Below are 23,495 nucleotides of genomic sequence, written 5' to 3' on the forward strand. Positions count from 1 at the left end.
AAACACAAAGCATAAAACCCCTGAAACATATGGAAAGGAGACCAAGCCAGAATTTTTATTTTAACTTGCTGGCACATCTCTGGTAGTGTTGGGTTTTTCCTAAATGAGTGGAGTATTCAAAGAGCCTTCTTGAGAAACCTACTACAGGTGACCTGTTGGAAATAATTCATTTTTCCTATTGCTGCCTCAACCATAGTGCTGGAAGCCTTCGTTCAATATAGACCTGTTTCTGTGTAATTCTTACTGCAGTTTGTTTTCATCTTACCCTGGCAGTCAGATGTAATCTGTTGCTGATTACAGTGTTCTTCAGGGCAGAGGTATTGACTGTTTCTGTGCTTACGGTACTTTTCCTGTCATGATAAGCATGTAATAAGTAAAGTCTATTTCCAAAACAGCTGAGGATGAAGAATTTTGTTCCTAAGTCTCAATTCAGCCCAGCCTTAAAATGGATTTATCACAATTTATTTATTACAGTGTTTCTTTTTTACTCGCTCAAAATCTGGTCCCTGCTCTGGCACGGAGCACCTCTTTCTGAGAGCATGGCACCTGATATCTGCAGTCCCTTCTCAAGTAAGTTTGACCAGAAGCACCGCATGCTCCTATTGATTTTACTTTTTAAGTTCTGGTGTAATGAACTACAACCAGCAACAAGAGAGAATTCCAGCTTTGAATGTTTTAGCATTCTGGACTCTCTGTGAACCAATTAAAGATGAGAAAGGGAAGCATGAAGGTGGTAGAGAGCAAGGGGAAAGGAAGGCTTTCCTTTACCAGTATGAGCCATTTCATTTGTAGCTCAGCATGCTCCAGTACGTGAGACTGTCACATATAACATCAGTTTCATTCCCTTTTCCTCCACAGCTGTTTTGCATGTTCTTTTCATGTGATGGCTGTGTGCCTCTTCCACATAAAGTTTATAACATGCACTAAATTAAACTCAGATAGGAATCAGAAAATATGGAGGGGGCTTTTTTTGCATCTTAAAGGCTTACGTTCTTGACTTCAGTAACAAATCCTGCAGCTATGATTCAGCTGCAAATAAATAGAAAAATTACAGAAAGAAGCAATTTCAAAAGTCAAAATTGTACAGAAATATATTTTGGGGGTAGGTGTGTATTGGCAGGGGGGTGGATGGGGGATTTGGGGGTTTTGTGCACTTTTTTTCTTGCCTGTGGGATTTTGTGCTCTCAGTATAAGAAGGATCTCCCACGTAAGAGCCTTTATTTTTAAAGCTTGTTGGGATGGTCTTTTAAACTTTGCGTACCCTAAAGGCGGAGGTATGTAAATTACACTTTTATAATTAGTAACTGTACTTTTGCAGCTGTCTAGAATTCACTTTAGCTCGGACAAGGAAAAAGAAGAAAAAAAACCCAAAAACCTTGTTTTGTGAAAGCTGTCTCATGTAGAGAAGTGTAAAGGCTGTTGCAGGATGGGGAAAACAAACAAGACTAAGAAGTCAATCATTAGCTAGACACACACTAGCCCATAACCCACGGCAGGTGCCCAGTCTGACTGCCTTGTTGGAGCTGGCATGCTGCAAGCTTTCAGGTCCCCAAAATACTTGTACTCACAGTGTGTGCTACAGCAGTCCTCAGGAGGGTCTTGTTTTATGTTTCTCTTGTTGGACGGCAGAATTCAGCTGCTGTGAGTGGATTTTGGTTGCACCGGGTAACCACGTCGGTTGCTGCAATCCAAGCTTCTTTGTGGCAGGTTTGGGTTGGTTAATGATCCCTTTGCTGTTGAGTATGGGGTTCTCAAATACTGACATGGAGCAATTGAAGCTCTCAATGTTTGATCTCCAGTCTCTTGTAGCCCTAGCTACAGTGAGAACTGGCAGGCTCTGAACAGCTGTGGGAGCCGTCCCTGGTGCTGTGCTGCTATTTCTCAGTTCGTGGTTCACTAGCAAGCTGCTACACCTCGTCTCCTTGCTCCTTCCACACGGCGTTTCACCTGATGCCCGCTCTGAGGTACAGCTGTGACAGCAGTGGCACCCCATTACAAGCACACAGCATTGCCACTGCAGCCTCTGCTCCTTCACTTGCGCAGTAAAGCTGGTGTGTGAGGGGAAAGATTTAGACGTAGTGTACCCAGACTTTGGAAAAGCCTTTGGCTCTCTCCCACAGCGCTGTGGTGGAGCAGCAGCAGTGGGACAGGCACACGCTTTGCTGGGTGACAAGCTGGCCCACCGAAAGCAACCATTCTCCCGCCGCGGGTCATCGCGCTGTCAGAGCGGGTGACGGAGACCGCGCGAGCCGCGTTGCCATAGCAACTCCCGCGCCCCGCCCCGGCGCGGCGCCTCCCCGGCGGCGGGGTAGAGGAAGGGCGCGGGCGGGCGGGCTTCGCGCGTGCGCAGTGCGCGCGGGCCGGCGGCGTGCGTGTTGTTGTGCGGCGGCGGCAAGATGGCGGCGCACGGGGGCTCGGCGGCCTCCGCGGCGCTGAAAGGGTTAATCCAGCAGTTCACCGCCATCACGGGTGAGGCGCGGAAGGCCGGGCCCGACCCAGTTCTCCGCCGCTTCTCGCTTCGCCGAACGGCCGGGATGGAGGCGGAGGGCCGGGCGGGGTGAGGCGGGGGCCCGGCGGGGCGGGGGGCCGGGCCTGACGGCGGGCTCTCCGGGGAGGCGGGGGCCGGCCACGGAGCACGACGTCAAAACGCGGCTCTCGGGACGCGGCGGCTCGCCCTGCGGGCCGGGATAGCGATTGGCCGGACGGGTCCCGCTTGGGGTCGTGCTGCAGAGCATCGGGTGGCGGTACCGCGCTGGACGTGAGCGGCTGCGGCCCGGACACGGGGTGCGCGCTTTGGGCCTCCGGCGGGGACGGCGCCCGCGAGCGGGCGTGCTGGGAAGTGACGGGGCCGGGGTTCTTCTGGCCCAAACCTACTGGAATAAGCCCTCCCTGGTACAGCGGAGGATGCGGCTTTCGTTACAATACGCTCCCGTGTGTGTCCTGCGTTCTCGTTCTCAGCACTGTTCGAGACGCTTGCTGTTTGCCCAGCAGCCCTCTGCTCGTGTAGGTGGCTTATGGGAATGCTGAGCCCCACTCCTGCGCTTCGAATAAGAAAATAAAAACCTGCTGGGCTCTGCACATCCACCTCTGAAAGAGAGGTTTGAGGTTCTGTCTTTATCTTGTAAGAGAATGTGAGGTTCTGTGTGGAAGTGAGTTGTCTGACCCTCGGTGTCACAGTGACAGGTGCTGTGCAGCACACCCTCAGTCTGTGTCATCAGCCTGCACCTTTGATGTAAGCCTGCTTTCACTGGAGGTGGACGAGATGCTCCATCCCCCGTGGTTCTGTGGAAGTGCACAAAGTTGCCCATGTTTGTGTGAAAAAAGTGAAATGAATTCCATCCAGCTATCTGCTTCCAGCACAGATGATGGTGAGGAGCAAGGAGTAGTCACAGGATCACTGGAAACAACACTGAAAACATCGAGTTTATGTGTCAACCCATGCCCACTAACCCATAGTCCTTGAATATAGTTCTCAGACAGTAGTTTTATTTTTTTATTTGGTGCTGTCATCCTGAAAAGTACTAAAGGAATGTAGGTCCTGTGTATCTTTGCAGATGAAATAACGAGATATCAGAAATTTGTTTCAAGTCTTCTGAAATAACTAGTATTTCTGTTTGCCAGCAGGAGCACTGAGAACATTGGTATGATGCTAGTTTCCTTAGGACTGAGGAAGATTTGGTACGAAGGCTTTGTGTATTCATAACTTTAAAAAGCAGAGAGTTGAATATAGCTTTTCTTCTGGTCCTTCTAAATGAACAGCATCGCATGACTGTGCAGTGAGGTTGCAGGGTGGAGTGTATATTCCGGACTCTGCTGGTATTGCTTAGTTTCTGCAGCTGATGTTGAAGTGAGCTCCTGAAAATATCGTAGAGCAGTTAGTGTGAGGGATTACTTGATGCTTTTGTGTTTTATTTGGGGTGGTACTAGATTTGATTCTTTCTGCACCCTTTTATTTTGATTAATGTCCTCAAGCACAGTTAAGTGCCGTCAGGGTACGCTTGTGGCAAGCTGGTTTTTAATGTTTTTTGGGGGGGGGAAAAGCAGTTACCTTGGTCAGCCTGGCGTTCTTTGTGGCTTAATGTAGTGGCACGGGTCATTTAGTATTGCTTTATCTCAACAGATTCAGAATATTCTCTCTGCTGTATCAGTTTGTTTAATCTAAAGCTCTGAGTACTTCCTGGAAAATCACAGAGACACCCAATGAAAGTAAGTTAAATGTGTTTTGCTTAGAATGATGTTAGCTGTCATTCTGATGCTGGGGAAACAGCGTTTTCTGCATTTAGGTGACTTGTGGTGAAGCTGGTAAGAATTACTGCAGACCAAAAGCAACTCCCAGACTGGTTCAGCTGCATTTTGTCTCTCTTTCTCTATACCAGCCTTTTCCATATTAAAATAAACTCTTTGGCAGCCTGCTACCTATACAGACATGCTGTACTAAGTAGACTCTTAAAAGGTTGGATGCAGGAGAGATTCAATTGATGAAGATGCTTTTGTTGACTGCATGACTTTGAGGAAGCTTTAGAGGCAGACCTGGTTAAGGAAGAGCTGCAAGTGGTGCTGAGGAGAAACGTTTCATCCTGAGCAGCACAAGTCAGACTGTGTTTATTTGGGCCTGGAAGCCATTCTAACAAGTGTTAGTAGTGATACTACGCTTTCCCTGTTTACTTTTTTATTTCCTTATACATGAACTGAGCTTCTGCTTGTTTGTTTTTGCCTTCCAGAGCATCCAGTAAAGTAGGAAGTCTTTTCTTCCTTTTTTAAGTATCTCTGAGAGTTGGGTAAAAAACTTAGGCACCAGATTTAGTACTCTCTCTGTTAGAGCATTAAATCAGTTGGTTCATTCTTTTTTTCATATAGCACAGTGGAGGTCAAATTTAATATGCTTGTTTATATCTGGAAACTTGCTCAAGGAAAGGGTCTAGAAGCACACTAAAAGCTTTCAGGTGGCTTCTGCTGAATTTTCTCCTCATGGAAGACAGAAGTGTGGCTGTCCTGTATCCGAGTGTTCCCTTTTCCCTTGAGATACGTGTTTGTCTCACCTCAGAGCTGTGCCTTAGGGATAAATGGCACCTGCTGAACTGCTCTATGATTGATACTTTAAAAAGGGATGCTTGCTGGTTAGCTGTTCCCAGTGCTTCTGATCAAAACACTTCATGAAGAACGCGTTGGTATTTATTTATTTATTTATTTTTGCATTATAGGTGCCAGTGAAAGCGTGGGAAAACACATGCTTGAAGCATGCAACAACAACCTGGAGATGGCTGTCACCATGTTTCTGGATGGTGGAGGCATAGCAGAGGAGCCCAGCACCAGTTCAGCAGCAGTGTCTGCAGTTCGACCACACACTGAGTACGTACTGGGGCATGTCTGCCTAAAAATGAGCAATCTAAGAGGTTTCACAGTGTAAGACAGAACAATTAAAACAGTTGTTCCTGCTCCTAACCTGCTGTCACCCCAGTGTTATACGCACTGCTTTGATGATCTTGTTTAATTGGTTGCTTTGATATTTTTCTTAATAAATAAGCTTTTCTTATTACACAAGCTGGTCTCTCCTGCATGTACTTCAGAAGGTTTCCATTGTGTACACATGCTGGTTTTGCAGGCATTACTTGAGTCATTGAAATGAGGATCCATTGAAAAGAGAGTGTTAGTTTTAAATGACTCCGGGAGTCTTGTTTTATGTTGTTTTTCTACTTAGGGAACTTTGTTATTGTGACTTTTATAAAACGTAGTGACCCAAGTCCCATTTGAAAGCATTTTTGTGTGTTTTAACAGTGGATCATATACACTGATCTGCAGAGGAATAAGCAACTACAACATCTGTATTAGTGTCTTACACATCACATGGCAGTAAAGGTGCTTGGGCATGGCAGAGTCTTTTGGTGCTGCCTGTTAATGTGCCTGCTTGGGATAAGGGCAGCATTTTGAGTGGAAGCTAATAGGTACTGGTCACATTTGTCAAAAGTGAACTTAGCCATGCTTTCTTCTTTGTGAATGTCTTCCACTTCAGGAAAGAGGGAAATAACTTTTAAGGAAAATTCTTGCTGCTTACACTTCTGAAGCACATCTATACATTTAAACAACTGTGTTAGTATTAACCTTTATAGTTAAGTACCTCCCTGTTTGAACCTTTAATAGGTAATGAAGTTAGAAGTCTGTATCTTTAGGTGTTAAGAGTTTGTATTTCTAGACAACTTCTGGCACATCAGTGACTTAACATTCAAGTTTTTATTGGAATACTTTCTTTTTATACTTGACACCCTTCAGGTGCTGGTCAGCTTAGTTTTACTTCTAGGAAGAGCAAAAAATAAGTATGCAAATGCAAAATGGAGAATAACTAGCTTCACAACAGCAATCAAAGATGTGGAGGCTAATAGCAAGGTTAGTGCATCTTGCTGGTGGTATGAGTTACTTTTTGAAACCTGTGTGGCCAGGAGCCAGTAATTGCACCCTTTAAGTCTTTGAAGAGTCCTGGGAAGTGTATGCCTCAAGGAGCACTCCATAGGCCAGATGTTGAAATGGATTTTCTTGGATGAGCGTGTGCCTTTCCTTTGAGTAGATACATGGGTCAGGTAACTGAATTGAGTACATTCTACTGTTTCATAGCTCTCGTGATTTTATTTCTTCTAGACATTGTTTCAGTTTACATAGTGTTCTGTGTAAGCAAAGCTAAGCTGCTGATATGTGAATGGAGCTCAGCTGTGAAAACCTGTAATTGCTTCAGAATCATATGGAAGAAAATAACCATTTTGACCACCTTGTTTTTCATCCTGTGGAAATGAAAGGGCTGTGAGCTACAAGTGGAAGTTGGAGTACAAGTGAAGTCTTATTGCAGGAGAAAGCTTGTAGTAACCGGTCTTTTTTTTTCCCCCTCTCTGTGTAGATGAACAGGGGGGGAGGGTGGCAAGTGGGTTAATTAGCCTTAGCTGAGTTTTAAGAAAAACTTTTCCAAGTTCTGAGGAAGTTTTGAAAGAAGAAACAAAAAAATGTTTGAATTAGTTCTGAATTGTGTCAATTGAATTGACAGAAATCTTGGAAGCAAGGTACCACGGGGTTTGTGAAATCTTCTATCAGGATACAGAAAGGTGCTAGATCTTAATGCATAGTGTGTTAAGTCCTGCTTCATTGCCTTCATTGGGACTAGAGGATTCCTTGAGGCACATTTTGACTCCGAATCTGATTCTTTTCAACAGTACAGCAGAGTCTTTAGCTGGTCCAGGATGCAGGAGCCTTTGGAACACAGCATGGTGTGGCTTATTTAATACTTAAACATTATCATCTCTGATTTTTCTTTCCTCTTTGATAGGGATGAAGTACGAGCTCCAATTCCTCAAAAACAGGAAATTTTAGTCGAGCCTGAGCCCTTGTTTGGAGGTAGGCTTCTGTTCTTATTTCATTTTTTGTTTTCTTTAAATACCTTGAAATGATCTTTATAGGATGAATATGAAGAAAGCAGCGTGCCTGTTTTTATTTGTGTTTTTGCCCTGTTGCAACTCTTCAGCCATCTACTGTGGGTGCATCTTCAGAAGTACACTGATGTTTAAAACCTTACACTTTAGAGGTGCTGTATTCCCGGTGGTGTCAATTTGCTAACTCCTTTTTTTCAGAGGACTTTTTGAGGCACCAGCCAGTTAGCAATATCAGGTGTACATCTGTGTTCCTGGGCTTTGGAGCCATGTGGTACTGCTGCAAAAGTGTCCAGGCTGGTAGGGTGTAGGCTTGGGATTTGGCTGACAAGTGAAAATGGAGAGAACAAATGCATGTTTCTTGGGGAGATCCAGAAGGAAGGGTTGAACTGCATGATTCTCCTCTAGGAATTTAATTTGCCCTTCAAACTGCATCACACAGCGAGTTTTCTTGTTTGTTTTTCTGAAGCTACTGATGCTTTCCACTTTTTTAAGCACGGGTTTGGTTTGGTTTTTGCTGTGAGCGAAGAAGTAATGGAAATGCTGTATTGTTTTGCAAACTTACCTAAATCACTGCTTAGTACTTCTGTAATACACTGATGCTGTGATCTTCTCTATGATACTTACTTCCTGCACCCTGGGGAGACTGTCCATTTTCTGTTGTCCATGCTGTTTCTGCTTTTGCCACAGAATTAAGAATCTTGCCTTTTTTGTCCATGTAAGACGTGGAAATGATCATCTTTAAAGTGATCCCGTGTGCATAGGAAATGAGTGTTCTGTTGTTTAGTTCCAGGGCTAGAAAGGATTGTGAAGCCAAGCTTCTGTTTTTACTATGGAACTGGTTCTCACTTGATCCTGTTTTCAGCATCAGATTTGTTTTGCCAGCATGCTCAAGCTGAGAGGTGGTTGCAGAAGATGATGCCCTGAGGACATTGCATCGGCTTGTTCTTTTCTTTGTGACCCAGCAGAGTCTTTGACATAGGTCTATAGATGCCTGTGTGTTCACGATCCTGAGAAGTACAGGAGCATGAGCTCTCCCTTGCCTGGTCCTTTTCTACTCAAGTCACACACTGAGCACAGACATGCTGTCCCTGACAGCCCTACTGAGGGAATCTGTGGTAGCCTACTGGCTCTGTTTCATCCACCAACTCTAATATTCTCACTGATGCCACTTCTATTTATAGTGTGAAGCAGCCCAGCAGCTGGAAAGCTACTTCACTCAGTCCTTTTAGCTCTAACCTCAAGCAGGGTATGTTCCAGCTTCTGGTTTTAACAGCTGCATATTGAGGTGGTTGAGTGAGCTTGGATTCTCTTCCAGTTGAGAAGACACGTGATTGTTTGTACTCTGCCACATACACTGAACCACTCCAGAAGTAGAAAATTTATCAGAAAAACATCCACCTGGGCTGCAGTTCAGATCTTCACCTGCACTGGACTTGTAGCAGCCAAGCCTGGAGAGGCAAGGGCTGCTTTTGCTGAAGTGGTCTTTCAGTTGCTATTCAAAGCGACAGTGTAAATAACTCTGAAGTTGCCTGTAAGGGACTGTGCTTGTTGCTAAGCATTTAGAGCAGAGAGATCCTTGCAGATACTGACACTGGATCCTATGAAGAGCTTGGCTGGGGCCAATTCAGCCAAGTTGGAATGAGATCTGAATAAGCAATTAGAAAGGAAATAGAAATGTGAAAGAAACAAATGTGTTACCTAAGAAAGATGATATGCCCCCTCTGGGTTTTTTTTTTTTCATCTACTTAGAAATCTTTTTTAAAAATCTTGATGGGCATGATGACATTTTGATGTTGTGACAGCACTGCCTCTACATGCTGATGGGCCTCTGGAGTGCTTGGTGAGCCCGTGAAAAAGGGCTTACTCTACATTATTGTGTACTGCTGGTATGTTTTCCTTCCCTGCTGGAAAATTTGAAGGGGGAAAGTGATGGGGAAGAGTGGTTCTTATTAGCTTACCTGTTTGCATCCTCCTCCAGACTTCCTTAATGATTTTACTCCCACATCAATCCCACTCTGGATTCCTGTTTTGGTGCTCAACGCCTGATGGGAAATACTGAGAAATAATTATTTTGGTGGCATGCCTTTGGAATAATGACTGACATTTTTTTTCCTTTTAAGCTCCTAAAAGACGCAGACCTGCGCGTTCGATATTCGATGGCTTTCGGGATTTTCAAACAGAAACCAGTAAGTGTCTGCTGATCAGTAACTTAGAGGTTGTTTTCTTTGTACAAAAAATGAATTCAAATTAGTTTCCACCGTACAAGATGTTATTTTGGAACAATCTCTTTAGGCTGCTTCTTGTTGTTGTGACAGTATTGTTTGCTGACAGTCCTCTTCCATGTCTGTGGAGCAGTCAATGTCCTTAATTTATTTCTGGGGCAACTTTACATTGTTGTGAAAAGGCTGAAGGGAAAGCATTGGTTAATGGATATATGAAGTGGGTACTGAGGATGCTGGCCCAAGCACTTGCCTGTGCTACAACAGTAAAACCCTGAGACGGCATATTCTGCCTGCTCTGCTATGGCAGATAGTTTCTTGATAGCTCTCATAAAAGCCCTTTTCTGCTTTAGAGAAAATTAAAAATGAAGAACAGTCCAATACCCATGTATAAATTAAGTTTATCCATTATTTTTTCCTTTGATAGCCAGTGGTAGCTTTGGCACTTGAATTAGATTTGAGTATAACCCTGAGGCTTCTTCCTTGGCCTCATGAATTGGTTCTATTGAATTTAATCTGTTTACCTTTCCCTATCCATTCATATGCAGGCTCTCCAAATGACAAAGCATTGGCTGTTATAAAAGACTTTAAGTTTCATAGGGAGGGATTCTCTGAGAGCCAAACACCATTTATTTTCCAGCTGAGTTGTTGTGCACTTGTTATCACTGATGCTACTGGAGCGCTGAAGAGCTCTGACCAAGGGCCTGGCTCCTGAGGAGTTAGGTGCTGGCATATGCCAAACTGAAAATAAGTATTTGTAATTTCTGGCTTTCTCCTGACAGCTTTGATGAGTTTTCCAGAAGTGATAATCTAATCAGATGTTAAAGGCACTGGCAGCTATATACATTAAAAGACAAAATTTACAGAAGCTTCATGCCCTCATTTTTTCTCTCTTATAGCAAAGACTTTTAGACATACACAGTATGTAAATCCTTTGTGAAGGTTTGTGATGAAACTTGATGGTGCTTTATGGTAAAATTTCATGGGTGAATACCACTGCCTTGTTATCTCTGAAGAAGTGGCCTTAGCCACAAAAGTCTGTGTTATTTCCTGGCTCCCAGGCCTCCTCCATAGGTACACTTCCATCCTTGTAGGGATCCAGTGTCTGCTTAGAAATGGTTTGTATGCTATGGGCCACTGGTGTTTCCTTTCACAACTGGAAAGCTTTAGGATCGTTACTCCTCATTTCAGCTGACTTGGTTCCATAAAATGCATGATACCACCAAATTTTTAGGTGAGCAGTTTCTGTGATTTACCTTATTTTATATGCTCACGTATATGTAGGAAATGTATTCTGTATTGTTTTTAGTGGAAGTGATAGCACTAAGAGAAACTTGCTCGTGGTATGGTACTTGGTATAAAAAATCTGAAAAGCAGAGGCTGAGGTACCCAGAACTGACTGTGGGAAGCACAGATATTTAGTATAAACTTACCAGTATATTTGTCTAAGTGAACTAAATCTTTCTGTGGAAGTGCCTTACCATCATGTATTAGAAGCATTGAATTAGAAATATTCTGAGTGAAGCTGTAATGTTACAGAGTAGCTCAGTTGTCCCAGTTTAGTGGCATCACTGGGAGCAAGTCATGACATTTTTAACATTTTCTTTTTACTTGTTTGTTTTTGAGTATTGGTATATGACCACTTCTACTGATATTTATACTGCCTAGGATGTACTTAAAATGAAATAAACACCTGCTGCTTGCAAGAGCTAGGATGAGCAGGGTTTTTACCTAAGTAACAGCTGATCTTCTTCAATGTGTTCTAACCTTACGATTGTTGCACCAAAGTTTTGTGTATGGGGATGTACTCAACATTAAATACATCTTTTGAGTATTTTATCTAACTCAGCTTTGTTTCCTCCTGGGGCCGTGCAGTTCGACAGGAGCAGGAACTACGAAATGGAGGAGCAGTAGATAAGAAACTCACTACCCTAGCAGACCTCTTCAGGCCTCCCATTGATCTGATGCACAAAGGCAGCTTTGAGACGGTGAGTTGTTGAGTTTTGGTAAGTTCCCTGTGTGGTGGTTGTGTGCAGTGTGGAAGCCCTCTGTTAGGCTGAGTATGTAGGACAGTGTAGTGATCAATACATGATACACTCCCTCTGAAGGTCTTAACTAACGATGCTAGATCACCCTTTTATTATATTTAAATGTCAGCATGGCAAATCACACCTGGTGAAACACTTTGTATACAAGTGAGGCTGGCCAGAATGGAAGAACTGAATTTCTTGCATTATACAGAAGTAGCTGGAGTAAGGTTGCTTTTTGGTAGATGGGCAGAAGTACTTGGCAGGGGGCAGTATAGTTTGCAGCACAGCCTCCAGAGAAGCTCGTGCAGTTTTGGAATTACGGCTACGTGATTTTTAATAACAGCTATTGAAGTATCTGTGTATGGCATTGTCACAGATGCACAACTTTACATCCACAAGGCATGTTCTACAAAATCACAGTGGTCATCTTTTGCCTCTGGTGGTGAATTGGAAGAATTGTCAGAGAGATTGTGCCCCTGAGAAGGAGAGCTGAGGGTGCTGTTGGCTTTCAGTGATCTCAAGTATCATCTTTTCTGTGTGAGCAGTTTTGTGGATCTGGTCAGAATTTGTTGCCATGTGGATCTGGGACCTACCTAGTGATTGGAGACTATCCAGATTGCTTTGTGAGTGGAGTGAATGTGTGGCTTGAGGGACCAATAAAGGGAATTTGCGTAGAAACAGTCAGTGCTGCTCTGTACAGAAATGTATACACAGTCAGCAGGTGCCCTCTAATCTCTGCTGTGGAATTTGTTTGCTAGTGTTTCCTAACGTCTTACAGAAAACATGTTAAGACCTTAAACAGTATTTACTATAGCATTTGCCATTATCATAACTAGTTTCAGAGGATGATATAACTGATCGATATTTTTGATTGCTGTAAAGTCTGTGTTCTTATTCAGCCTTCTAAATAAAAAAAAAGGGGGAGGGATTGTATATACACACCTTGTCCTGTTCTTTGCAGTAATTCAAATTTGAGCCACATACACTTTCTGATATTCATGTTTGCTTTTTTTCTGTTCTTGCACAGTTCTGTGTCTCATGTGTTACTCTTCATTTCAAAACTTCCTTGCAAAAATGATCTTTGGCTTCTCGGTTCGTGCACCATTACCCTTTTCATTTTACCTTTTGGGACTGTAGACTGTTGTGCTGCTTCAGCCTGGGATGTGAGGCCTCCTGTGAATCCAGTGACCAGAATCTTTCTCTAAATCCAGTTCTAACAAGCTGCCATTCTCTTCTTCCTTCTCTGTTCACTTAGACAAACATCTACAATAACTAAAAAAAAGACTAAATGCTGTCATTTTGAGCACTTTTATTTTATTACTACCTTGACTGTTTCTTTTTTTTTTTTTTATGATTGGTGTGTGGTGTGTTTTAAGCTCTGGAGAGGTGTGCAAGAGTGTTCTGCCAGCACTGTGTCCTATAGACTTAGGACATTATTCAAACTCAATAGTAATAGTGGTGTTTGGTCTTAGTAAGGTGTTCATGCATCTTTGTTGTTAACTTAACTTACACCACAGAAAGTATAGTAGAAAAGATTTGACATGAAAAATCTGTAGAAGTCTTTATTTTAACCTTGCAGACCTTTTGAATGCAGTGGTTGAGCCACTAGATGCTAGTTACTCTAGGCTGGTGGCTTGGGGCCACGTAAACCAGAGACAAACAACTGATACATCTGCGAGATGTTAACTGAACTGCCCTTTCTCTCCTACTAATTTCAGAGAAACTTCACTGCTGAGGGTCAGTTCATATTGCACAAGGGATTTTAACTGACCTTTCCTGACTGTAAAATTGAGCATTGATGCGTGTGAAGATTCACACTCACCATCTCTTTTAACACAGAACCAGATAAGAGCAAATTGTTAAAGCAACAGAACTAACTTACTTTCTAAAGTTACGTTTTGTTCTAAGGTCAAATATATTTGTTTGTTTGTTGTAAAATACAGCTTAATTTGTGTACACCCCAAATTGACCTACTTGGCATTTCTTGTTTTGGAAGCAGATAGTTTTCTGGGCTTTAATGCTCCTTAGGATTTTGGTACTTCTCTGAAGCAACAGTGTGACGTTGCAGTTTAAAGTCTTATCTGTATGAAATGTCCTCATTTTACAAGTTCTGTAGTTGCTGTCTGCTGATACTCATGGTTGGTTTTGTTTTTGTTTTTTGAATCTTTTTTGCTTGTATGAAGCAAGTAGTTTGGAAGCTGATCTAGTGTTATAGTTGAATTTGCATATAGTGCTTCTAGGCTGTCTAGCTTGCTTGTGCCTGCTGGTGTACTGTTGGCTTGAGAATGGCTGGGTAGTGAAAAGAGCCTGGTCCTTCTGTGCTGACCAAGGCAAGGACTGTAAGTGTAACATGAATAGGATGTATCTTGGTAGGCACATCTCTCATTCTGATTTTATCTATCTCCCAAACTGAATTATGCTTGACTAGCAGGTGTCTGGGAGCTCGCAAGGTGCTGGCTCTGCTTCCTTTCTCTCTGCTCATTGAAGCACAGCAATGAGTTTCAACAAAGCCAAATGAAGAAAAAAACACACAAAAACTATAAATCACACATGGTTCAGAATAATTGAATGAAAAAAGAAAACTGCTTTTTAGTAGTGCGTGATATAAGAGTTTCTCCAATGGGAGCAGCAGTGAGTGTAAAATGACTTCTTTCCTACTTTGTCTCACTGCCGTTTTGTTGTCCTAAGTTGCTGTGATGAAAAAATGTGGATGTGTAGGAAATGGGAAGGTGAAGTTAGGGGACATGGATGTTTTTTTGCATCTATTATGTTGTATTTAAGAATCGCTGCCTGTCTTCAGAAGCTCCTGTTCTGCTCTCTGAAGTGTGAACTGGAATACTTGCACGGAGCAGTCTTATCCTTTTTGGGTGCTGTTTAAGTGCTTGGTGCTTATACTTCACAGAAGGAGCAGAGGTGGTTGTGGTTGGGAACTGATAGACATCATTTGCGGGCTATGCAAGCTGGCTCTTGAGCTCTGCATTGTTATTTTGGTCACTGATGAAAATGATCCAGCAGTATGATCTCTATACCTGCAATATTTCTTCCCTCTGCGCTCCCTGTACCCTTAAAACAAACCATTATCTGTTTAAGAGCGTGGTTATAGATGTGTGTGAGATGGTAGCGGTATAACTGTTGTCCTCTTAAATGTTATACATGAAACCTATTGCTTTTACAAGGAAGTTAAAAGGAGTTTCAAGAGCTGGAGCTGCTGTGCAGTTGAAAACTCATCTTTCCAAAAATTACGTGTGGAATTTCCTGCTTGCACCCTTTCAAGTGCAGCAGCTGGATGGAGGAGAGGAGGAGTCAGGTTTTCTCTAATGTTAAAGAATATGTAAAGTGTAGAAGAGTAAGATCCACTTCCAGGTACGCTAGCTATGTATTTTTGAGTTTCTTAATTTAGTCACATATGGATTACATTAGAATACTGGACTAAGGCAATGTGATTAGCTGAAGCTGCATATTGAAAAGTGTTCCCCTTAATCTTGGGTCATGCCTCTAGGCCTCATCTTAAACTGATTGCCTAGACTTAGTTCTCAAATCCCACAGTTAGTTCAAGATATATATATATGTATATATATATATATTAATAAAAGCACAATGAGTGTGTTTAAAACCATTGTCAGTGACCAAGGTATCACCTGTCTCATTTTTCCCTTCTGATAACCAAATACAGACTCCTCCCATGGTAACATTAGTGATGCCTGTGAGTGTGTGAATGAATATTCCACACTTCTACATTCATATTTTTTTTCTGTGACATTTTTCCCTTGAATGAAATAAAAATTATCCGCAGTCCTTTGTCCACGCAGAATGTTTTGTAGACTGAGAACCTCTGAACAATGAGCAAACTTCTAGTTCAATACATACAGTTTTACCAAGTGGAGCTCAGTGGATGGGGTCCATGCAGCTATATTGCATCAGTAAGACCCACTGTTCTGAGGTGCACTGGCTAAAAATCCATCTAAAAGTAAAAACTTTGGCTTGGGGATCAGACTACCACCAAAAACAGCAAAATCTTTTGTAACATTCTGATTACTTGAATTTGCTGTTAAGTGCCTTGCCAGCAGGATAGTGAATGCACTTGTAAATACATGCAAGGGACATTCGTTTGCTAGTTCCAGTCTCTGCAGGTGGTAAGAGCATTCTCACTGTTGATATAGCCCTCTTTTTTTCAACAGGTATGGCAGTTCAGCGATCAGAATTACATTCTTGATCAAACTCCTACCATTATCTTGCCACCAAGCAATCAGACTATGCCAGCTTTGTGACTCAAACCAGTAAGATTTCTTCCTGCGCCTTCCCGTCTTCCTCCCAACTTGCAGTCTGGAATAAGGAGCATCAAAAAAGGATGCCTGAATTGGCAGTTGTACAATAATAGCATAACTCAAAGCTTTGAGAGAGAGGGGAAACAAACAAACATAAAAAAAACAAAAAAAAAACCGAGAGGAGATCCTATTGCATTTATGCATATCCTCTGTCAGTTATGCTGTCTGCTTAAGTAGAAGATGATCCACAGGTTTATCTCTGGAGTGAGCAGGTCTTTCCTCTGTTGTCACATTGGTGTGGTTGACTACACTCTTTCCTGAACAAGTACTTAATTCAGTGTCTTTCCCCACACCTCCCTCCCCCGCCCCACTACCAAAGCTGCTTTTCCCACTCTGTGCTTGGCCTGTTGAACTGCAGCAGCTCCTTTCATCGATGTGATTCTGTAATTTAACCAGTCTCATTTAAGCAGGTCTTTCAGCCCTGCCCTCTGTTTTGTGGATGCCTTTGCGCTTGCTCAGTCCATCTTTCTCACTCTGAAGGGGTTTTGGTGAAAGTTCTGACCCTGTTAGAAGCCATCACTGATCATTGCTGGCATTGTTTGTGTCGTGCTCTTCGGTGTTAGCTGATGAAGCTTTTCTCTCTGCTTACAGGCCAAGGAGTGTGGTCAGATGCAGAACAAGTGGCTGATGATAAACATACAGAACGTGCAAGATTTTGCGTGCCAGTGTCTCAACCGTGATGTTTGGAGCAATGAGGCTGTGAAGAACATAATCCGGGAGCATTTCATTTTTTGGCAGGTAGAAACCACTGTGGGTGGGAAATATAAGAGAGCCACGCTGGTGACTTGATGTCCTGATAGGTGGGACAGTGAAAACAGACTTCTTTGATTATAACGGTACTACTGTGGTTCTCTTGGAGAACTGCAGAGATTATGGGTCTGCATTTTAATTCCTAAGCAGCCTTGTGATTCAGAATGTTATTGCTTACCCACTAATACTTGCACTGTTAGAGGTGCATGTTCAACTTGAAGAAGTTGCTGAGATTTGTGTGTACCATCTGTTGCATGCAGTGTAAAATAGAGAAAAACTCGGTACATTTTCATGATAATTTGTGTTCCCTCTCCACCCGGTTACTTGCTCTCAATGTGGTGTTTTGTAGGTGTATCACGACAGTGAGGAGGGACAGAGGTACATACAGTTTTATAAATTAGCAGACTTCCCTTATGTCTCCATCCTGGATCCCAGGACAGGTAAGATAAGTGACAGTCACCTGGACTGGCAGTTGTGGGTTACAATACTGTCGTCTTTGGCACTGTGAGTGCTACACTGCAACTGAAGCATCTTGGTTTCTGTATTTGTCCTGTGAGATATCCCTGAAGAAATGGAATAGTAACTTCTGGAAGAACTAGGGGAGCAAAACTCTCAAGCCTTTCTGAAGTGCTGTGTTTGATTATGATACTTGGTGTAGCTTATCAACTACTTTGTGTAGAAATTGAAAATAGTACCACCTGGTGGTGATAAACTATCTTAAAATGTTTGTAAGGTCACTTACCCGTTACAGGAGTACAAATCTGCAGTCCCATTCCTATCACAGTAGTTTAATGAGGCTTAGCAGTGACTTATTATAAAATGGATGTGAATTTTCAAATGCTCATTTGATTGTTCATTTAAAAACAAAAAAAGATGCCTACCTTCTTCTCAATTACTTTTGAAGTTGGACCTTTTTCTTTTGTATGCCAACACTCTTGCCTTTTTTGTCATCATAAAAGGCTACTGTATTATTGGTTTGGTCTCATGCTTCTCAGGAATTGAAGTAATAGTTTCTTTTATTGGAGCTTTCTTGCTGTTTGACTTAAGGTTATTTGAGATTTTTTGTTGTTTCTTTTGTTATTGAAACTGAAGTTAAGATACTCTTCTTAGCACTAATGGAGGTAAATACTGCTTACCAAGGTGCAGAATCGAAGCAGGCAAGAATGTATAACTTCGTGCAATGAATGTTTTGTGTTCTTTGATTTTCATGTCCATTTCACCTTTCTGGATATGTATTTTATCAGAAGAGAACATCAAATAAGACTTTTCAAGGGGGTAGAGGGAGGAAAGTTTGTGGTTGTCAGGAGGTGGCCTGTAGGCAACTGCAGTTGCACAAATGTGGACTCTGGCATAGAATAGAAGTATGCATAGAAACGAACTGAGGTTTTTGACAGCTAAGCTGTGATCTTTGGGGAGTTGCTTCTGAAAATGGATTATATGATGCCTCATGTTTCCTAGGCCAGAAATTAGTGGAGTGGCACCAATTGGACGTGACGTCTTTCTTGGACCAAGTGACTGGGTTCCTGAGCGAGCACGGACAGCTAGATGGGCATTCTACCAACCCTCCCCAGAAATGCTCTCGTTCAGTGAGTAGGAGGCCCTCTGGGAGGACTGCAGAAACCTGCAAGAAGCTCCAAGGGGGAATCATTAAGCAGTTACAGGATGACTAGCTTTCCATGCTGGTTGTTCATGGCAGTTTAGTAGCTGCTCTTAGGAGTGTTTGATATCGTGTTGATTTTCAGTATGTCTGCAAGTGCTCTGATGCCTTCTTCTTATGTCTGTCTTCAACAGGAGAGCCTCATTGATGCCAGTGAGGACAGCCAGCTGGAGGCTGCTATCAGAGCTTCGTTACAGGAGACACATTTTGATTCCTCACAGGCCAAGCAGGAGAGTCGATCAGATGAAGAGTCCGAGTCAGAGCTTTTTTCTGGAAGTGAAGAGTTCATTTCTGTTTGCGGATCTGAGGAGGAGGAGGAATCAGAGAATCCTGCCAAGTTGAGGAAGTCTCCGCACAAAGACTTGGGGTATAAAAAAGAGGAGAGCCGGAGGCCTCAGCCTGAGCCCCCTGCAAGGACTGAGCCTGGAACTACATCAAATCACAGAGTACTGCCCTGTGTTGATGCAGGGATACCAGAGGAGCCAGCTGACAAACCTGGAAGTATGTTGCAGGGCCTAGATGTGAATGGTGAGTGGCCACAGTTGTTTTTTTATAGTGACCTGTGTTTTGCTTTCGTTCTGAAAACTGTTATACTCTGACAAGCACGGTTCCAGCCCTCGTTTTGAGAAGCTAAACTTTCTGTCTTGCTCCCTCTTTGACTCTAGATGTTTGGATGATTCACTTTGCCAGCAAATCACACTTTGACGTAGTGGTTTCATGTTAGTGACTGAGCTCAGATTCCTTAGTTTGAGACCTTGTTGAATGAAATTCACATGGCTGTAATGCAAGTAGCTGTGACAAGGCTTCTGCCAGTGTGGTAGGAGTGAGATAGTGTCAGCCCCACCTCGTGCCTGGCTTGACTGCCTTGAAGGTCTGGACTTCTGCTTATACAAACAAATCCCAGGAGGCTGTTTTCCTCCTTGCACTTGTAAGCTGAGGTGCAGCACTGTCACAGAGTGTGCTTATCTCTGGGAACCCAGACTGATTTCGGTCACTACTGTGAACTTAAGTCTTTGTATATTTGAAACACGTGCAGTACAAGTAGATCTTCAGAGACTGAAACTTTGCGTGCTAAAAAGTTCTGCATTTGCCTCCAGTCCCCAGCCCTACTCTTCTATGCAGTAAAGTGTGCCACAACAAAAATTGCAGAAGTGCTCAATTCAGCTGCCTTGTTTGTTAACTTGTAGTAACTTCCTTTGTACTAGGACCAAAGGCACAGCTGATGCTAAGGTATCCAGATGGAAAGAGAGAACAAATTTCACTGCCCGAACAAGCTAAACTTCTGGTGAGTGGAGTTAATTGGAATTCCTTGTTTGAGTACAGGATAACTGAAACTGGAGAATTTATTTTCCTGCGGTGGCACCGATGAAATGATTCAATTAGTAGAACTCTCTCAGCTCATTCATTTATCTGACTTGTAAATGGAGAAGTAAAGTCATTGCCTGTGGTCAGACAGTGGCAAAATCAAAGGCAAAACTCTTCATTCTTGTTCTCCATCTCTTTCACCAAGCTTCTGCACTCCTTTCTGGACATGGATGACAGTAGACTTTCTCCAGAATTCTCCCCAGCACAGATATTTTCATGATGCCATTTATTTGCTGTGCCTCAGGTGTCCTCCTCAATTATTTCTCAGGCCTGATTATGTTGGAGATGTCTGTGTTGATGGTATCAGAATTTCACAGGTGCTCATCTGAAAGCAGTCTAAAAGGAAGTCACTGTATGACTGTCTTTCATGACACAGTGGCCAGTAATGCTCATTTTAATGTAACAAACCTAAAGCTGTATTGAAGCTGCAGGGAAGACAAAAAGCAAGCCTCTTCAGGAAGACCTCGTGCAGATTTTTGAGGAGCTTAAGGAGAAATCTTTATATCTCTGGAAGAAAATGAGGCTATACAACCTGGTCTGCAAAATTCCAGGTAGAAACTGACCTTGTCTCAGACTCAAGTTGCCATTCTTACTATTTGAAGTGAAAGCTTTAAATAGAAACAAACAAACGAAAAATCTCTCTTGTGTAGCATGGACATTAGCTCTTCCTAATGCTTCTGCTCATTGGGTTTTTTGATACCCCATCATCCCAATACCCTCTGTATCCTTCCTTGATTGCTACTGTAGGCAGAGAAGTCAATGAGCTGAGAATTGCTTTTGAAAGAAAGGAAGGATCCCCCAAGACCTCATACTTCTTTGAAGGCAGGAAAATATTCAAACTTCTAGTAAAAAAATGCTGTATTTATCAGTGTTACCTGACAGAAACACTTCTTCGGTGCCTTACAAATGAGGGGCCTTTTATTTTGGAGCACTTAACAGATTTTATTTACTGTGACCCGAATGTGTGATGTGGAATTTGTATTGCTTAGATTAATGTACTGTTATGTACATTTTCCTTCTGTTTAAATAATCTGTTAGGTAAGGAATCACTTGGTAATCAGTTTCTGCTTTATGACATACAAGGACCAAATAATATATTAAAGAAGTTGAGATCTGTATTACATGCATGTTTCCCTTCTCAGTGGTGACAGACTTCTCTTTTAAGAGGAAACTGGGATAATTTTGTGTCACTTCTTGCGGGTTGTTGTTTGTTTGTTGTAATTGAATGACCCTTTTTCACCCTTCTTCCTTTCTAGGCTCTCGTGAAACACGTCCAATCTAAAGGATACCCCAATGAACGCTTTGAACTCCTCACCAACTTCCCACGAAGGAAACTTTCCCACCTGGACTATGAGATCACATTACAGGAGGCAGGCCTGTGTCCTCAAGAGACTGTCTTTGTGCAGGAAAGGAATTAGCACTGTGGCCTGAGTTCTCCCAGCCTTCCTTCCCTCTCCTCTTTGCCTAGGACACCAACTCAGTGATATGCAGTTGAGGGTCATAGGATTGCAGTGCTGAAATCAGGCAGGCAGCTGTCTGGCCCTTCTTTCTCTCCTTCCCTTCTGCTCTAGCAACAATTGAACATGTTCAGAGTTCTGTTTTGGTTCTCAGCTTGGGCCCTGAAGAGACCGTTGGGAAGAACATCTTTCCTTTGTTTTCATGGAGTAAAGTAGAACGGTGATCAGGGTGCTGGGACTTGGAGTGGCCATAATAACACACACCCTTCTTGCTGCTATTCTTAAATCTGTTTCTTTTAATTTATATTTGAAAATGCTGTGTGATAAGGCACTGAGTCACCTCTCAGTAAGGAGAGAGTGTAATCTTCAGTACAGTCTTTGCTTTGATTCTCATGTGAAAGGTCTCCATTAACCTTACAGCCTTCCTATGAAGATTTGCTTACCTAGCAGTCTGCTGAAACTTACTTTGGAAAGGAGTTGAGGAACTGTGGCACGATGCCCTGCCCCTACCTAGTAGGCTTCTAGGCTGCATGCATGCTTTCATCATCCAGTGGACACAGGTTTTGGTGTTGTCATTTATTAAAAAAGCAAGGATCCCCCCTCAAAAAAAAAAACAAAATAAAACAAAAAAAGACCTGAAAAGCTGTGTCTGCTGTTGCAGCAGCACTGACATCTCCCTGCAGGGAGGGGGAAATTCTGTTTGTTTTTTCCCCATTTTACTTGCTTTCAGGATTTTACAACTGACAGGAGAAGGTGGCATGATTCTGTGAAGACATTGGGACTGTGGAGAACATGTAAACTTGACAAGTAGTTGGCTTCTTTTCCCCCCCTCTCTCTATGTCACTCCTGCACCAGGGGTGACTAATTTGTAAGTGATTTTAGAGCACAGACTGCAGTTGGGCAGGACAGCAAATCCTAGGCAGGGTTCCTGTGATTAATTCAAACCATAAACAGCCTTGTCAAAACTGTGGAAGGAATTAGTGCTTTATAAAAGACTTCATAGCCTGGTGGCTTGGATGCTCCAGGCTGCTTTTTATTCTATTTTAATCTTAATCTGCTGTCGTTTACCACTAAATCTGGAAGGCTGCATTGAAAACTTCTCCTTTATTTATGTTTTCATTTCAGCTGTGAAAGTTGGCAGCAGAAGTTGTGCAGGCACATCCTGTGTGCACACCAGGTGCCCTGTTTTCCCAGTGTCTCACCTAGGTTTTGGGCTGTTGGTCACTTGGTACAGTACAGGTTACAGGAGACAAAAGTCAGCTAACACTGCCATCTGCGTGATGGATGTTCAGTGTGTTTATTTACAATTAAGAATCCAAATTAGCATTCTTCATCAGAGAGGAAAAAGGCATACAAGACCTCATTGTAACTGGTTCTGTAACTGGCAGATGATTGTACATGTGACTTCAGTGGTCAGAAGTGTTTTATAACCTGAAACTTTTCAAGATATTTTTGCCTTTAATTTCATGCCAGCCTTTTGAGTCTTTAAATAGAGAAAGACATAGATGATGTCTTGCATTCCCCATGATGTAATCGTATAGTTGCATAAGTTCATTTCCCTTCTGCAGTAACACCTTTGCATTCTACTGCGAGGTACAGTATTATGAAAGCAGAATCTGATGGCATTTTCCTGATCAGTGAGTGATGTGATATCAGATGCCATTTTTGGTTTGTAAAGAGCTCTTTTCACAAAGGCCATTCTGCAGCATTAGAAGGTGAATGATGGGGCCACCAGAAGAGTGAGGGTGTTGGTGTTTGGTCTCTGCAGCAGCAGCAACACTTCTAAACTGAAGGATATCCACAGTGCTTCTAGAATGTCCAAATTCCTGTCTCACACTTGGGCATAAGAGAGTAGGGCAGAAGGAAATCCTTTCTGTATAAATATGATGCTTCCTTAGGTAGCTTCAGTTCTCCAGTTGAAATATCTTACTGTGATGTTTGTTACCTTGATACTTGCTGCCTCTTCTTCAGTGATTCGCTGCAAGGAAAGGAAGGTGGGCTGCCAACAGGAAACAGTGCCTGACATCAGCACGATCCTTTCTCGTCCCTCAGGCAGGCTGGGATGGACGTGCATTGACTTTTCCTGCTCTCCTGCCACTGCCTACTTGTATACAGCAGGGAGCCTTTGCACTTCCACTTCTGTCTCTGTTGGGCAGTGACTGGCTGGCTGGCTCTTGGTGCTGGACAGGGTGGGGTTTGCATCTGCTTTGGGCACGTAATTCCACATTAGCTTTTCTGGTAGTGAACTTAAACATACAAAATCGCTGTTTCAGTTGTATGTCT

At 42.8% G+C, this 23,495-nt stretch overlaps 2 protein-coding genes and 1 long non-coding RNA gene across 3 annotated transcripts in view; 2 read left to right on the plus strand and 1 right to left on the minus strand.

Annotated features, from left to right (window-relative positions):
* Positions 1–23,495, plus strand: part of SLCO2A1 (solute carrier organic anion transporter family member 2A1) — a 196,856-nt gene that overhangs the window by 143,328 nt on the left and 30,033 nt on the right. The window lies entirely within an intron of this gene.
* UBXN7 (UBX domain protein 7) lies at positions 2,357–21,755 on the plus strand. The gene is made up of 11 exons (XM_065748338.1): positions 2,357–2,469; positions 5,202–5,349; positions 7,307–7,374; positions 9,530–9,595; positions 11,504–11,616; positions 16,575–16,721; positions 17,083–17,173; positions 18,192–18,319; positions 18,525–18,918; positions 19,596–19,675; positions 21,012–21,755. The coding sequence occupies exons 1-11, from the start codon at positions 2,397–2,399 to the stop codon at positions 21,171–21,173; spliced, it is 1,470 nt and encodes a 489-aa protein (XP_065604410.1). The 5' UTR covers positions 2,357–2,396; the 3' UTR covers positions 21,174–21,755.
* Positions 22,414–22,677, minus strand: LOC136056250 (uncharacterized). Its single transcript, XR_010622923.1, has 2 exons — positions 22,644–22,677; positions 22,414–22,478 (listed from the first exon to the last, which is right to left on the minus strand). It is a non-coding gene; the product is annotated as an uncharacterized LOC136056250 (long non-coding RNA).

This window comes from Cyrtonyx montezumae, unplaced genomic scaffold (assembly GCF_038088225.1).
Source record: "Cyrtonyx montezumae isolate F1298 unplaced genomic scaffold, pur_monq_1.0 scaffold_5, whole genome shotgun sequence".
Classification (NCBI taxonomy): domain Eukaryota; kingdom Metazoa; phylum Chordata; class Aves; order Galliformes; family Odontophoridae; genus Cyrtonyx; species Cyrtonyx montezumae.